Source organism: Eucyclogobius newberryi, unplaced genomic scaffold, assembly GCF_026437365.1.
Source record: "Eucyclogobius newberryi isolate DKJ021-1_F unplaced genomic scaffold, fEucNew1.0.hap1 SCAF_14, whole genome shotgun sequence".
Taxonomy (NCBI): Eukaryota; Metazoa; Chordata; class Actinopteri; order Gobiiformes; family Gobiidae; genus Eucyclogobius; species Eucyclogobius newberryi.
In genome coordinates this window covers 22,104,975-22,118,957 of record NW_027315768.1, presented here as the reverse complement: position 1 = coordinate 22,118,957, position 13,983 = coordinate 22,104,975, and the positions used below count along the sequence as shown (strand labels likewise).

Here is a 13,983-nt window from a genome sequence, read left to right as displayed (position 1 = left end):
GTTAAAAAACAATGAATAAACCAGACAAGTTGAGTTTATTTCAATCTACAGTTAAGCCTTGTGTTTGATAGTCGTCCTTGTTCAAGTGTCTTCAACTTAATTGAGCCAAGTAGCTTGTGTCATGCTGTTATAACATTATGCAAATATGACATGGTCCAGAGGTTTAGGTTCAGGTCCGGACCTAATGAGTCCGGACCTGAACCTAAACCTCTGGATTCGAATCAGGACCTGAACCTGAACGTGGGTTTAGGTATGCATCCCTAATCACCATCTATGAATCGACTGGGCTGATTACCCGAGACGGAGCACCCATCCTGAGTCTCTACCCACCCAACTCAACGATCCATCATCGATTCATCATCGATTCATCATCGATCCATCATCGATCCATCATCGATCCATCATCAATCCATCATCGATCCATCATCGATTCATCATCGATCCATCATCGATCCATCATCGATCCATCATCGATCCATCATCGATTCACCATCGATCCATCATCGATCCACCATCGATCCATCATCGATCCATCATCGATCCATCATCGATCCATCATCAATCCATCATCGATCCATCATCGATCCTTCATCGATCCTTCATCACTATTATCAATAAACATTCTTTCATATTCCATTGTTGTGGCGTTGGTCGTTGCTAGTGAAACATTATTACATTAATACAATTATTTATGATACCTAAATCATTCTTCTTCTTTTTTATGGCTCAGTGGCTTTATTAGACTGTACAATTGTAGCATGAAATAAGGGGTGAGAGGGTAAAGACATTCAGCAAATGGTTGAGGGCTGGAATCGAACCCACAATGCAGCAGTGGTAACAACCAGACAAGTCCCTGACAACACTCTTGACTTCATGTGTTATTGAGGCTGATTAAGCTGTAGTTATTTAGTTATTATAAAATGGAACCTAACACAATAGAAATGATGGTTGACATCTCTTTATTATATGAAATCTTTATTATTAGGGCGCCAACTCTGTTCATTCCTAATCTTTGTACTATGATGGAAACCATTAGCATCACAAATACAAAAAGATAAACAGCAAAAGGCTACATATTCACACATGTTCTCAGTTAAAAACATCCTTTAGGTTGTGAGGAATCATCGATGCATTAACAGCTTTGTACTGCAGCTGGAATCCTCCCGCAGTGACTGAAGCGTCGGACAAAAACTTCAACGTCATCACGTTTCCTATCAAGGCAAAAACATATCAAAATAACATATTTTGGTTGAAGGGCAAACAAAACAAATGCACATTTCAGGCATAGGAACAATTATAATTATCACTTATTACGAATCTGTTGGTAATGAAGATTTCGAGGTGACGCACGTGTTTCCATGTGAGTGGTAATAATGTTATAGACCTACTCAGTCCATGATGCAACTAATAAATTATATAAACCTGGAAACTCACCTGTGCTTAAAATATCATACGGTAGAAAATCACCACAGAATCTGAAAGCAGAGCAAACAATATATAAACAAACATGACCTTGGTCACCTCTGCACAGATCTGACTAGTAACTTGGCCAGATAGCGTTGCTTGCTTGTCTCCGTGGACATTTTTAAGCTGAACGCTGTACTTCCAGGCAAAGCGATTACATGTCCATTGAGACAAACGAGTCGTACCCTCCACCAGACTCCTCACTGACCTCCCTGCAAATCCAGTCACGTCGTCGTAGCTGTCGTAGACCTCTAGATAGTCGGCCAGGCAGTCTGTGTCGTCCTCCACGTCAAACTCTAGGAAGTGCAGGTGGATCCTCTGCCCGAGCTTGACCCGAATGTGCCAGTAGCAGATCTGTTCATCCTGGTACTCCTCGGGGAAACCGGGCGACTGGATTACCCTCTCGGGCTCTGTCAGGACGCCACCGCACTCCTTAGCTGCAAGGAGAACGAGATGTAGACCAGAAGACCAACAGCGGACCACAGGGGACCACAGGAGACCACAGGGGACAACAGGAGACAACAGGGGACAACAGGAGACAACAGGAGACCACAGGGGACCACAGGGGACAACAGGAGACCACAGGGGACAACAGGGGACCACAGGGGACAACAGGAGACAACAGGAGACCACAGGGGACCACAGCGGACAACAGGGGATCACGGGAGACCACAGTGGACCACAGGGGACAACAGGGGACCACAGCAGACCACAGGGGACAACAGGGGACCACAGGGGACAACAGGGGACCACAGGGGACAACAGGGGACCACAGCAGAACACAGGGGACAACAGGGGACCACAGGGGACAACAGGGGACCACAGCGGACAACAGGGGACCACAGCAGAACACAGCGGACCACAGCGGACCACAGCAGACCACAGGGGATCACAGCGGACCACAGGGGATCACAGCGGACCACAGGGGATCACAGGGGATCACAGGGGATCACGGGGATCACGGGGATCACGGGGATCACAGGGGACCACAGCGAACCACAGGGGACAACAGGGGGACACAGCGGACAACAGGGGACAACAGGGGAACACAGCGGACAACAGGGGACCACAGCGGACCACAGGGGATCACGGGAGACCACAGTGGACCACAGGGGACAACAGGGGACCACAGCAGAACACAGCGGACCACAGGGGACCACAGGGGACAACAGGGGACCACAGCGGACAACAGGGGATCACAGCGGACCACAGGGGATCACGGGAGACCACAGGGGACAACAGAGGACCACAGCGGACAACAGGGGACAACAGGGGACCACAAGGGACCACAGGGGACAACAGGGGACCACAGCGGACAACAGGGGACTACAGTGGACCACAGCGGACCACAGGGGACAACAGCGGACAACAGGGGACCACAGCGGACTACAGCGGACTACAGCGGACCACGGGGGACAGTGGGGGACCACAGCGGACCACGGGGGACAATGGGGGACCACAGCGGACCACACGGGGACCACAGGGGACCACAGCGGACAATGGGGGAACACAGGGGACCACATGGCCAATGAAGCTGCTGATAGCTGGGAAAGCCTGCTAACATTTAGTTTGATTTAAGCACATTTAGATCAAAAGCGTTGGCATGTCTACATTTGTTGCAAACAGATTCCATACAGATTTAGCCACAGAAATTCAATATCATTTTGTTGATTATTTTGTTTCTTGATAAACAGTAGTGATTTCTTTGTCCTTTGTCTTATATAAGATGTAATCATAAACATGTCATGTTCATTGTAGGGTCACAGGTTCTGTCTGATGTCTGTGGATTGATTTTTACTGACATTTTACAAGATGTTTTAAACTTTAAAAGTGAACGAATTTGTTGTTTTTAACAAATAAGACAAACATGTTGAAGTAAAGGACAGTTAATTCAGTATACAGAGGAACATTCCAGGGGGTAGCAACTGGCCCGAATTATTCTTCATGTATAATCAGTAAAACTGTAACCATGTCCAGATTTCCTGACAAACACAACACTTACTTCAACTGCAAAGTAAAAAAAGAAGAAAAGAGAAAAGTGAATTATGATATTTGATTAAAAGAAACAAAAGCAACAATCTCTCTTTCAGTGAGCTTATACTTTTGCTCAGACAGTAAATGATGTCTAATTGTTACATTAATTACTGTATTTTTCGGACTATAAGTCGGACTATAAGTCACTGGCCTAAAGGGTCATCTGACGAACATAATGTTGCCTGTTCAGTCTGTCCTGAAGCTTCTGGCTCCTGCAGGTGGAAAGTGCTGTTGTAAAAGTCCCTGGACCACCCTGACTCTGTGTTATCATTAGTCCAGTCACTTCACTGATGCTCTCAGCCTCATCTTATCCACTCTCTTCCTCTTATCTTCTTTAGAGTAAGTCCAGAATACAGGACTGGGAGCGTCTCAGGTTACAGCTTTGACATCCTTGTTCTCTCAGCATAGTCTCTCATCCTTTCACCGTAATGTTATGAGTGGAACACATTGACATTTCTGTGTCTACATTTTGTGTTTTGTCTGAACAATAAAACACCAAAAACGTACGATGCCGAAGTTACATTTTAAAATAACCGAATAAGTACTCATAAGCTGCACTTAAGTAAAAGTACTCACTCATAATAGAAGCACTACATAAGTATTAGTATTATTAAGGTAATTATTACAAAAGTGAGTATTTCCCTGGTACTTTTTATTACCTAACTCTGCCTCAATCTTGGTGCAACACACGCCAGATTGTTACCCTTAAACAATGATGGTAATGTGGTTGGAGTATTTCAAATGTGTTTAAATGTGTCAATATAAACTTAATATACTCTAAACATGCAACACAGAACGACCCTTTTAATTCTCACCATTGGGGTTGTAGCAGTACACGTCCCATCTCTCGCTCTTGTTGAGTCTGTATCCGTAGTCGATTATACCGACTTTTCCGAATCCACAGTTTACCCCGGCCTTGACTATGGGATATCCAACTCGCCCTTTATCAAACCATCCAGCTGAGCACACATGGAAACCTGAGCAAAAGACCACAGACTTTATCACTACATTGCTTGAAAATGGTGGAAGAATAAAAACGAAAGATTTATGTTTCCTGTGAAGAAACTTGATGAGAGAGTTTGTTTTTTCTTTGTCCATGTGTTTATGTGTTTGTGTGTTTATGTGTTTGTGTGTTTATGTGTTTGTGTGTTTATGTGTTTGTGTGTTTATGTGTTTGTGTGTTTATGTGTTTGTGTGTTTGTGTGTTTGTGTGTTTATGTGTTTGTGTGTTTATGTGTTTGTGTGTTTGTGTGTTTATGTGTTTGTGTGTTTATGTGTTTGTGTGTTTATGTGTTTGTGTGTTTATGTGTTTGTGTGTTTGTGTGTTTGTGTGTTTATGTGTTTGTGTGTTTATGTGTTTGTGTGTTTGTGTGTTTGTGTGTTTGTGTGTTTGTGTGTTTGTGTGTTTGTGTGTTTATGTGTTTGTGTGTTTATGTGTTTGTGTGTTTGTGTGTTTGTGTGTTTGTGTGTTTGTGTGTTTGTGTGTTTATGTGTTTGTGTGTTTATGTGTTTGTGTGTTTATGTGTTTGTGTGTTTATGTGTTTGTGTGTTTGTGTGTTTGTGTGTTTGTGTGTTTGTGTGTTTATATGTTTGTGTGTTTATGTGTTTGTGTGTTTGTGTGTTTATGTGTTTGTGTGTTTATGTGTTTGTGTGTGTTATGTGTTTGTGTGTTTATGTGTTTGTGTGTTTGTGTGTTTGTGTGTTTATGTGTTTGTGTGTTTGTGTGTTTATGTGTTTGTGTGTTTATGTGTTTGTGTGTTTATGTGTTCGTGTGTTTATGTGTTTGTGTGTTTGTGTGTTTGTGTGTTTGTGTGTTTATGTGTTTGTGTGTTTATGTGCTTATGTGTTTATGTGTTTGTGTGTTTATGTGCATAAAAATATGTGTTTGTGTGTTTGTGTGTTTGTGTGTTTATGTGTTTGTGTGTTTATGTGCATAAAAATATGTGTTTATGTGTTTGTGTGTTTATGTGTTTGTGTGTTTATATGTTTGTGTGTTTATGTGTTTATGTGTTTATGTGTTTGTGTGTTTATGTGCATAAAAATATGTGTTTGTGTGTTTATGTGTTTGTGTGTTTATGTGCATAAAAATATGTGTTTGTGTGTTTGTGTGTTTATGTGTTTGTGTGTTTATGTGTTTGTGTGTTTATGTGTTTGTGTGTTTGTGTGTTTGTGTGTTTATGTGTTTGTGTGTTTATGTGTTTATGTGCTTATGTGTTTATGTGTTTGTGTGTTTATATGTTTGTGTGTTTGTGTTTGTGTGCTTATGTGTTTGTGTGTTTATGTGTTTGTGTGTTTATGTGTTTATGTGTTTGTGTGTTTGTGTGTTTATGTGTTTGTGTGTTTATGTGTTTGTGTGTTTATGTGTTTGTGTGTTTGTGTGTTTGTGTGTTTATGTGTTTGTGTGTTTATGTGTTTGTGTGTTTGTGTGTTTATGTGTTTGTGTGTTTATGTGTTTGTGTGTTTATGTGTTTGTGTGTTTATGTGTTTGTGTGTTTGTGTGTTTATGTGTTTGTGTGTTTATGTGTTTGTGTGTTTGTGTGTTTATGTGTTTGTGTGTTTATGTGTTTGTGTGTTTGTGTGTTTATGTGTTTGTGTGTTTATGTGTTTGTGTGTTTGTGTGTTTGTGTGTTTGTGTGTTTATATGTTTGTGTGTTTATGTGTTTGTGTGTTTATGTGTTTGTGTGTTTATGTGTTTGTGTGTTTGTGTGTTTATGTGTTTGTGTGTTTGTGTGTTTGTGTGTTTATGTGTTTGTGTGTTTATGTGTGTGTGTGTTTATGTGTTTGTGTGTCTGTGTGTTTGTGTGTTTGTGTGTTTATATGTTTGTGTGTTTATGTGTTTGTGTGTTTGTGTGTTTATGTGTTTGTGTGTTTATGTGTTTGTGTGTTTATGTGTTTGTGTGTTTATGTGTTTGTGTGTTTGTGTGTTTGTGTGTTTGTGTGTTTATGTGTTTGTGTGTTTGTGTGTTTATGTGTTTGTGTGTTTATGTGTTTGTGTGTTTATGTGTTCGTGTGTTTATGTGTTTGTGTGTTTGTGTGTTTGTGTGTTTATGTGTTTGTGTGTTTATGTGCTTATGTGTTTATGTGTTTGTGTGTTTATGTGCATAAAAATATGTGTTTGTGTGTTTGTGTGTTTATGTGTTTGTGTGTTTATGTGTTTGTGTGTTTATGTGTTTGTGTGTTTATATGTTTGTGTGTTTATGTGTTTATGTGTTTATGTGTTTGTGTGTTTATGTGCATAAAAATGTGTTTGTGTGTTTATGTGTTTGTGTGTTTATGTGCATAAAAATATGTGTTTGTGTGTTTATGTGTTTGTGTGTTTATGTGTTTGTGTGTTTATGTGTTTGTGTGTTTGTGTGTTTGTGTGTTTGTGTGTTTGTGTGTTTATGTGTTTGTGTGTTTATGTGTTTATGTGCTTATGTGTTTATGTGTTTGTGTGTTTATATGTTTGTGTGTTTGTGTTTGTGTGCTTATGTGTTTGTGTGTTTATGTGTTTGTGTGTTTGTGTGTTTATGTGTTTGTGTGTTTGTGTGTTTGTGTGTTTATGTGTTTATGTGTTTGTGTGTTTGTGTGTTTATGTGTTTGTGTGTTTATGTGTTTGTGTGTTTATGTGCATAAAAATATGTGTTTGTGTGTTTGTGTGTTTATGTGTTTGTGTGTTTATGTGTTTGTGTGTTTATGTGTTTGTGTGTTTGTGTGTTTGTGTGTTTATGTGTTTGTGTGTTTGTGTGTTTATGTGTTTGTGTGTTTATGTGTTTGTGTGTTTATGTGTTTGTGTGTTTATGTGTTTGTGTGTTTGTGTGTTTGTGTGTTTGTGTGTTTGTGTGTTTGTGTGTTTATATGTTTGTGTGTTTATGTGTTTGTGTGTTTGTGTGTTTATGTGTTTGTGTGTTTATGTGTTTGTGTGTTTATGTGTTTGTGTGTTTATGTGTTTGTGTGTTTATGTGTTTGTGTGTTTGTGTGTTTATGTGTTTGTGTGTTTGTGTGTTTATGTGTTTGTGTGTTTATGTGTTTGTGTGTTTATGTGTTCGTGTGTTTATGTGTTTGTGTGTTTGTGTTTGTGTGTTTGTGTGTTTATGTGTTTGTGTGTTTATGTGCTTATGTGTTTATGTGTTTGTGTGTTTATGTGCATAAAAATATGTGTTTGTGTGTTTGTGTGTTTGTGTGTTTATGTGTTTGTGTGTTTATGTGCATAAAAATATGTGTTTATGTGTTTGTGTGTTTATGTGTTTGTGTGTTTATATGTTTGTGTGTTTATGTGTTTATGTGTTTATGTGTTTGTGTGTTTATGTGCATAAAAATATGTGTTTGTGTGTTTATGTGTTTGTGTGTTTATGTGCATAAAAATATGTGTTTGTGTGTTTGTGTGTTTATGTGTTTGTGTGTTTATGTGTTTGTGTGTTTATGTGTTTGTGTGTTTGTGTGTTTGTGTGTTTATGTGTTTGTGTGTTTATGTGTTTATGTGCTTATGTGTTTATGTGTTTGTGTGTTTATATGTTTGTGTGTTTGTGTTTGTGTGCTTATGTGTTTGTGTGTTTATGTGTTTGTGTGTTTATGTGTTTATGTGTTTGTGTGTTTGTGTGTTTATGTGTTTGTGTGTTTATGTGTTTGTGTGTTTATGTGTTTGTGTGTTTATGTGTTTGTGTGTTTGTGTGTTTGTGTGTTTATGTGTTTGTGTGTTTATGTGTTTGTGTGTTTGTGTGTTTATGTGTTTGTGTGTTTATGTGTTTGTGTGTTTATGTGTTTGTGTGTTTATGTGTTTGTGTGTTTGTGTGTTTATGTGTTTGTGTGTTAATGTGTTTGTGTGTTTGTGTGTTTGTGTGTTTATGTGTTTGTGTGTTTATGTGTTTGTGTGTTTATGTGTTTATGTGTTTGTGTGTTTATGTGTTTGTGTGTTTGTGTGTTTGTGTGTTTGTGTGTTTATATGTTTGTGTGTTTATGTGTTTGTGTGTTTATGTGTTTGTGTGTTTATGTGTTTGTGTGTTTGTGTGTTTATGTGTTTGTGTGTTTATGTGTTTGTGTGTTTATGTGTTTGTGTGTTTATGTGTTTGTGTGTTTATGTGTTTGTGTGTCTGTGTGTTTGTGTGTTTGTGTGTTTATATGTTTGTGTGTTTATGTGTTTGTGTGTTTATGTGTTTGTGTGTTTATGTGTTTGTGTGTTTATGTGTTTGTGTGTTTATGTGTTTGTGTGTTTGTGTGTTTGTGTGTTTGTGTGTTTATGTGTTTGTGTGTTTGTGTGTTTATGTGTTTGTGTGTTTATGTGTTTGTGTGTTTATGTGTTCGTGTGTTTATGTGTTTGTGTGTTTGTGTGTTTGTGTGTTTATGTGTTTGTGTGTTTATGTGCTTATGTGTTTATGTGTTTGTGTGTTTATGTGCATAAAAATATGTGTTTGTGTGTTTGTGTGTTTATGTGTTTGTGTGTTTATGTGCATAAAAATATGTGTTTATGTGTTTGTGTGTTTGTGTGTTTATGTGTTTGTGTGTTTATATGTTTGTGTGTTTATGTGTTTATGTGTTTATGTGTTTGTGTGTTTATGTGCATAAAAATGTGTTTGTGTGTTTATGTGTTTGTGTGTTTATGTGCATAAAAATATGTGTTTGTGTGTTTATGTGTTTGTGTGTTTATGTGTTTGTGTGTTTATGTGTTTGTGTGTTTGTGTGTTTGTGTGTTTATGTGTTTGTGTGTTTATGTGTTTATGTGCTTATGTGTTTATGTGTTTGTGTGTTTATATGTTTGTGTGTTTGTGTTTGTGTGCTTATGTGTTTGTGTGTTTATGTGTTTGTGTGTTTATGTGTTTATGTGTTTGTGTGTTTGTGTGTTTGTGTGTTTATGTGTTTATGTGTTTGTGTGTTTGTGTGTTTATGTGTTTGTGTGTTTATGTGTTTGTGTGTTTATGTGCATAAAAATATGTGTTTGTGTGTTTGTGTGTTTATGTGTTTGTGTGTTTATGTGTTTGTGTGTTTATGTGTTTGTGTGTTTGTGTGTTTGTGTGTTTATGTGTTTGTGTGTTTATGTGTTTATGTGCTTATGTGTTTATGTGTTTGTGTGTTTATATGTTTGTGTGTTTGTGTTTGTGTGCTTATGTGTTTGTGTGTTTATGTGTTTGTGTGTTTATGTGTTTATGTGTTTGTGTGTTTGTGTGTTTGTGTGTTTATGTGTTTGTGTGTTTATGTGTTTGTGTGTTTATGTGTTTGTGTGTTTATGTGTTTGTGTGTTTGTGTGTTTGTGTGTTTATGTGTTTGTGTGTTTATGTGTTTGTGTGTTTGTGTGTTTGTGTGTTTATGTGTTTGTGTGTTTATGTGTTTGTGTGTTTATGTGTTTGTGTGTTTGTGTGTTTATGTGTTTGTGTGTTTATGTGTTTGTGTGTTTGTGTGTTTGTGTGTTTATGTGTTTGTGTGTTTATGTGTTTGTGTGTTTGTGTGTTTATGTGTTTGTGTGTTTATGTGTTTGTGTGTTTGTGTGTTTGTGTGTTTGTGTGTTTATATGTTTGTGTGTTTATGTGTTTGTGTGTTTATGTGTTTGTGTGTTTATGTGTTTGTGTGTTTGTGTGTTTATGTGTTTGTGTGTTTATGTGTTTGTGTGTTTATGTGTTTGTGTGTTTATGTGTTTGTGTGTCTGTGTGTTTGTGTGTTTGTGTGTTTATATGTTTGTGTGTTTATGTGTTTGTGTGTTTGTGTGTTTATGTGTTTGTGTGTTTATGTGTTTGTGTGTTTATGTGTTTGTGTGTTTATGTGTTTGTGTGTTTGTGTGTTTGTGTGTTTGTGTGTTTATGTGTTTGTGTGTTTGTGTGTTTATGTGTTTGTGTGTTTATGTGTTTGTGTGTTTATGTGTTCGTGTGTTTATGTGTTTGTGTGTTTGTGTGTTTGTGTGTTTATGTGTTTGTGTGTTTATGTGCTTATGTGTTTATGTGTTTGTGTGTTTATGTGCATACAAATATGTGTTTGTGTGTTTGTGTGTTTATGTGTTTGTGTGTTTATGTGCATAAAAATATGTGTTTATGTGTTTGTGTGTTTATGTGTTTGTGTGTTTATATGTTTGTGTGTTTATGTGTTTATGTGTTTATGTGTTTGTGTGTTTATGTGCATAAAAATGTGTTTGTGTGTTTATGTGTTTGTGTGTTTATGTGCATAAAAATATGTGTTTGTGTGTTTATGTGTTTGTGTGTTTATGTGTTTGTGTGTTTATGTGTTTGTGTGTTTGTGTGTTTGTGTGTTTATGTGTTTGTGTGTTTATGTGTTTATGTGCTTATGTGTTTATGTGTTTGTGTGTTTATATGTTTGTGTGTTTGTGTTTGTGTGCTTATGTGTTTGTGTGTTTATGTGTTTGTGTGTTTATGTGTTTATGTGTTTGTGTGTTTGTGTGTTTGTGTGTTTATGTGTTTATGTGTTTGTGTGTTTGTGTGTTTATGTGTTTGTGTGTTTATGTGTTTGTGTGTTTATGTGTTTGTGTGTTTGTGTGTTTATGTGTTTATGTGTTTGTGTGTTTGTGTGTTTATGTGTTTGTGTGTTTATGTGTTTGTGTGTTTATGTGTTTGTGTGTTTGTGTGTTTATGTGTTTGTGTGTTTATGTGTTTGTGTGTTTATGTGTTTGTGTGTTTGTGTGTTTGTGTGTTTATGTGTTTGTGTGTTTATGTGTTTATGTGCTTATGTGTTTATGTGTTTGTGTGTTTATATGTTTGTGTGTTTGTGTTTGTGTGCTTATGTGTTTGTGTGTTTATGTGTTTATGTGTTTGTGTGTTTATGTGTTTATGTGTTTGTGTGTTTGTGTGTTTATGTGTTCATTGGAGGCTCCAGTAAAAAACCCTGTGCTCCAGATTTAAGAGACTCACGGTGACTTGGCATCAAAGCCGTATTACAAATCTGACAAGCCCATTTTAACGTGGCCCATGTAGAGTGATGCATAACCAAGCACTTGTGGAAAGAAGTTTTAAAGTCTGTTTTACAGTGACCTTTGACCTTAGAACACAGGAAACTCTCCCTGAAAGCATTCCACGCCTGAACAGATGGATTAATTAGAAAAGGTTGTAACCCCCCCCCCATAGATTAGGCATTGATCTTTAAAAAAGCACAAATAGCAATAGTTAACCACTAAAGGTCACTATAGTGTGTCTTTGATACAAACCGATCTGTCGTGCTGCTTCCAGTTGGTCATAAGTGGCCACAGCTCCCCCCTCGAATTTGCAGACGGCAATGGCTTCTTTATACGTCAGCTGGTATCTCCCTTTGCGTGATTCCCGGTGGTAGACTCCAGCTGCCTGCTCTGTCCAAGCACAGACACATTACCTGTTACTATACAGTAAAAGTATAATAAGCATATACAAAGAGAATGTGCAGTGACTTAACATGTGCTTCACCCACATTTGGAAAACATTTTCTACATGTTACGACAAATGGCCCCAGAGTCTATGCAAGAACAATGGAAGGTCATAATTTAAGGCATGTGTTTGTCTGTTCACTGTAAACTTTATCAATGACTAAAATAAGTTTTAAGCTTATGAATGGAAAATGTTTCCCCAGGATATTTTACTGTATGTATTCAAAGTCCATGAACAGCGAAAGGTAAGACGTCAGTACACATAGCCTACACAGTTAGGCTAGTACTCTTTCTGTAAATATATCATGGTGGTAGAAGTAGTAGTAACAATGGTTGTGCTGTGTTCAGATGTTCATTGTCAGCTCACATTTGTGTATAATATAGAAGCGAGTCTTTTCTCATGTTTATAGCAGCAGTCAGAACAGTCATAAACATTCTGCTTGGCACAGGACAAAGCTGGACTCGTGTTCAGACTATTAAACTCCCTTTAAGGAGTAAATATTGCTGCTTTGTTAGCACAAATGGACAAAACAAAATACAAGCGCATACTTGCATAAAATCCAGGCAGACTAGAATGGAAAGGTTACAACCAGGTACAAAGCATCTCTCCTAATAAGGAAAATGTACCTTATGTTGTACTCATTATCATATACCGCAACAATACATGAAGTAATTGACTTATTTTAGGAGTAAAGTAACAGTAAACGACTCACCTAACCATATTGAATTGTGAAATATGCCGTTGCGGTAGCCCCATGCATGTATCTCCTTCAGCAGCAGTCCCAGAGTCCAGAGCAGAGTCCAGACCCTCATGGTGCAGTCCTGGTCTACAGCTGTGCACTGAAGATGTGTCAGAGCTCCACTGTTTTATACTCAGCCTCCCACAGAGAAGAGGAGAGCAGAGGAGAGCAGAGGAGGGCAGAGGAGAGGAGAGGAGAGCTGAGGAGAGCAGAGGAGAGCAGAGGAGGGCAGAGGAGGGCAGAGGAGAGGAGAGGAGAGCTGAGGAGAGCAGAGGAGGGCAGAGGAGGGCAGAGGAGGGCAGAGGAGAGAAGAGGAGAGCAGAGGAGAGCAGAGGAGAGCAGAGGAGGGCAGAGGAGGGCAGAGGAGAGGAGAGGAGAGCTGAGGAGAGCAGAGGAGGGCAGAGGAGGGCAGAGGAGGGCAGAGGAGAGAAGAGGAGAGCAGAGGAGAGAAGAGGAGGGCAGAGGAGAGCAGAGGAGAGGAGAGGAGAGCTGAGGAGAGCAGAGGAGGGCAGAGGAGGGCAGAGGAGAGGAGAGAAGAGCTGAGGAGAGCAGAGGAGAGCAGAGGAGGGCAGAGGAGGGCAGAGGAGGGCAGAGGAGAGAAGAGGAGGACAGAGGAGAGAAGAGGTGAGCAGAGGAGAGCAGAGGGAAGAGGAGGGCAGAGGAGAGAAGAGGAGGACAGAGGAGAGCAGAGGAGGGCAGAGGAGAGCTGAGGAGAGCAGAGGAGAGCTGAGGAGAGCAGAGGAGAGAAGAGGAGAGCAGAGGAGGGAAGAGGAGGGCAGAGGAGAGAAGAGGAGAGCAGAGGAGAGCAGAGGAGGGCAGAGGAGAGCTGAGGAGAGCAGAGGAGAGCTGAGGAGAGCAGAGGAGAGCTGAGGAGAGAAGAGGAGAGCAGAGGAGAGCAGAGGAGAGAAGAGGAGGGCAGAGGAGAGCAGAGGAGGGCAGAGGAGAGAAGAGGAGAGCAGAGGAGGGAAGAGGAGGGCAGAGGAGAGAAGAGGAGGGCAGAGGAGGGCAGAGGAGCGAAGAGGAGGGCAGAGGAGAGCAGAGGAGAGCAGAGGAGGGCAGATGAGAGCAGAGGAGGGAAGAGGAGGGCAGAAGAGAGCAGAGGAGAGCAGAGGAGGGCAGAGGAGAGCATAGGAGAGAAGAGGAGAGAAGAGGAGAGCAGATGAGGGCAGAGGAGAGAAGAGGAGAGCATAGGAGAGCTGAGGAGAGCAGAGGAGAGCTGAGGAGAGCAGAGGAGAGAAGAGGAGAGAAGAGGAGAGCAGAGGAGGGCAGAGGAGAGCAGAGGAGAGCAGAGGAGGGCAGAGGAGAGCAGAGGAGGGAAGAGGAGGGCAGAGGAGAGCAGAGGAGGGCAGAGGAGAGAAGAGGAGAGCAGAGGAGGGAAGAGGAGGGCAGAGGGGAGCAGAGGAGAGAAGAGGAGAGCAGAGGAGGGAAGAGTAG

At 39.8% G+C, this 13,983-nt stretch overlaps 1 protein-coding gene across 1 annotated transcript; it reads right to left on the bottom strand.

The window, feature by feature from the left end:
• Positions 1 to 1,051: 1,051 nt before the first annotated feature.
• Positions 1,052 to 12,724, bottom strand: tnfaip6 (tumor necrosis factor, alpha-induced protein 6). Its single transcript, XM_072444059.1, has 6 exons — positions 12,523 to 12,724; positions 11,618 to 11,755; positions 4,314 to 4,475; positions 1,673 to 1,901; positions 1,435 to 1,475; positions 1,052 to 1,211 (listed from the first exon to the last, which is right to left on the bottom strand). The coding sequence occupies exons 1-6, from the start codon at positions 12,620 to 12,622 to the stop codon at positions 1,090 to 1,092; spliced, it is 792 nt and encodes a 263-aa protein (XP_072300160.1). The 5' UTR covers positions 12,623 to 12,724; the 3' UTR covers positions 1,052 to 1,089.
• Between the last annotated feature and the right edge of the window lie 1,259 nt (positions 12,725 to 13,983).

Bases quoted from the DNA above. Each gene is read 5' to 3' on its own strand.
- tnfaip6 (XM_072444059.1), bottom strand. From the start codon at position 12,622: ATGAGGGTCTGGACTCTGCTCTGGACTCTGGGACTGCTGCTGAAGGAG. The intron at 11,756-12,522 runs GTGAGTCGTTTA...GTGCTTGGACAG, and splicing joins TCACAATTCAATATGGTTAG to AGCAGGCAGCTGGAGTCTAC. The intron at 1,902-4,313 runs GTGAGAATTAAA...TTCTCCTTGCAG, and splicing joins GTACTGCTACAACCCCAATG to CTAAGGAGTGCGGTGGCGTC.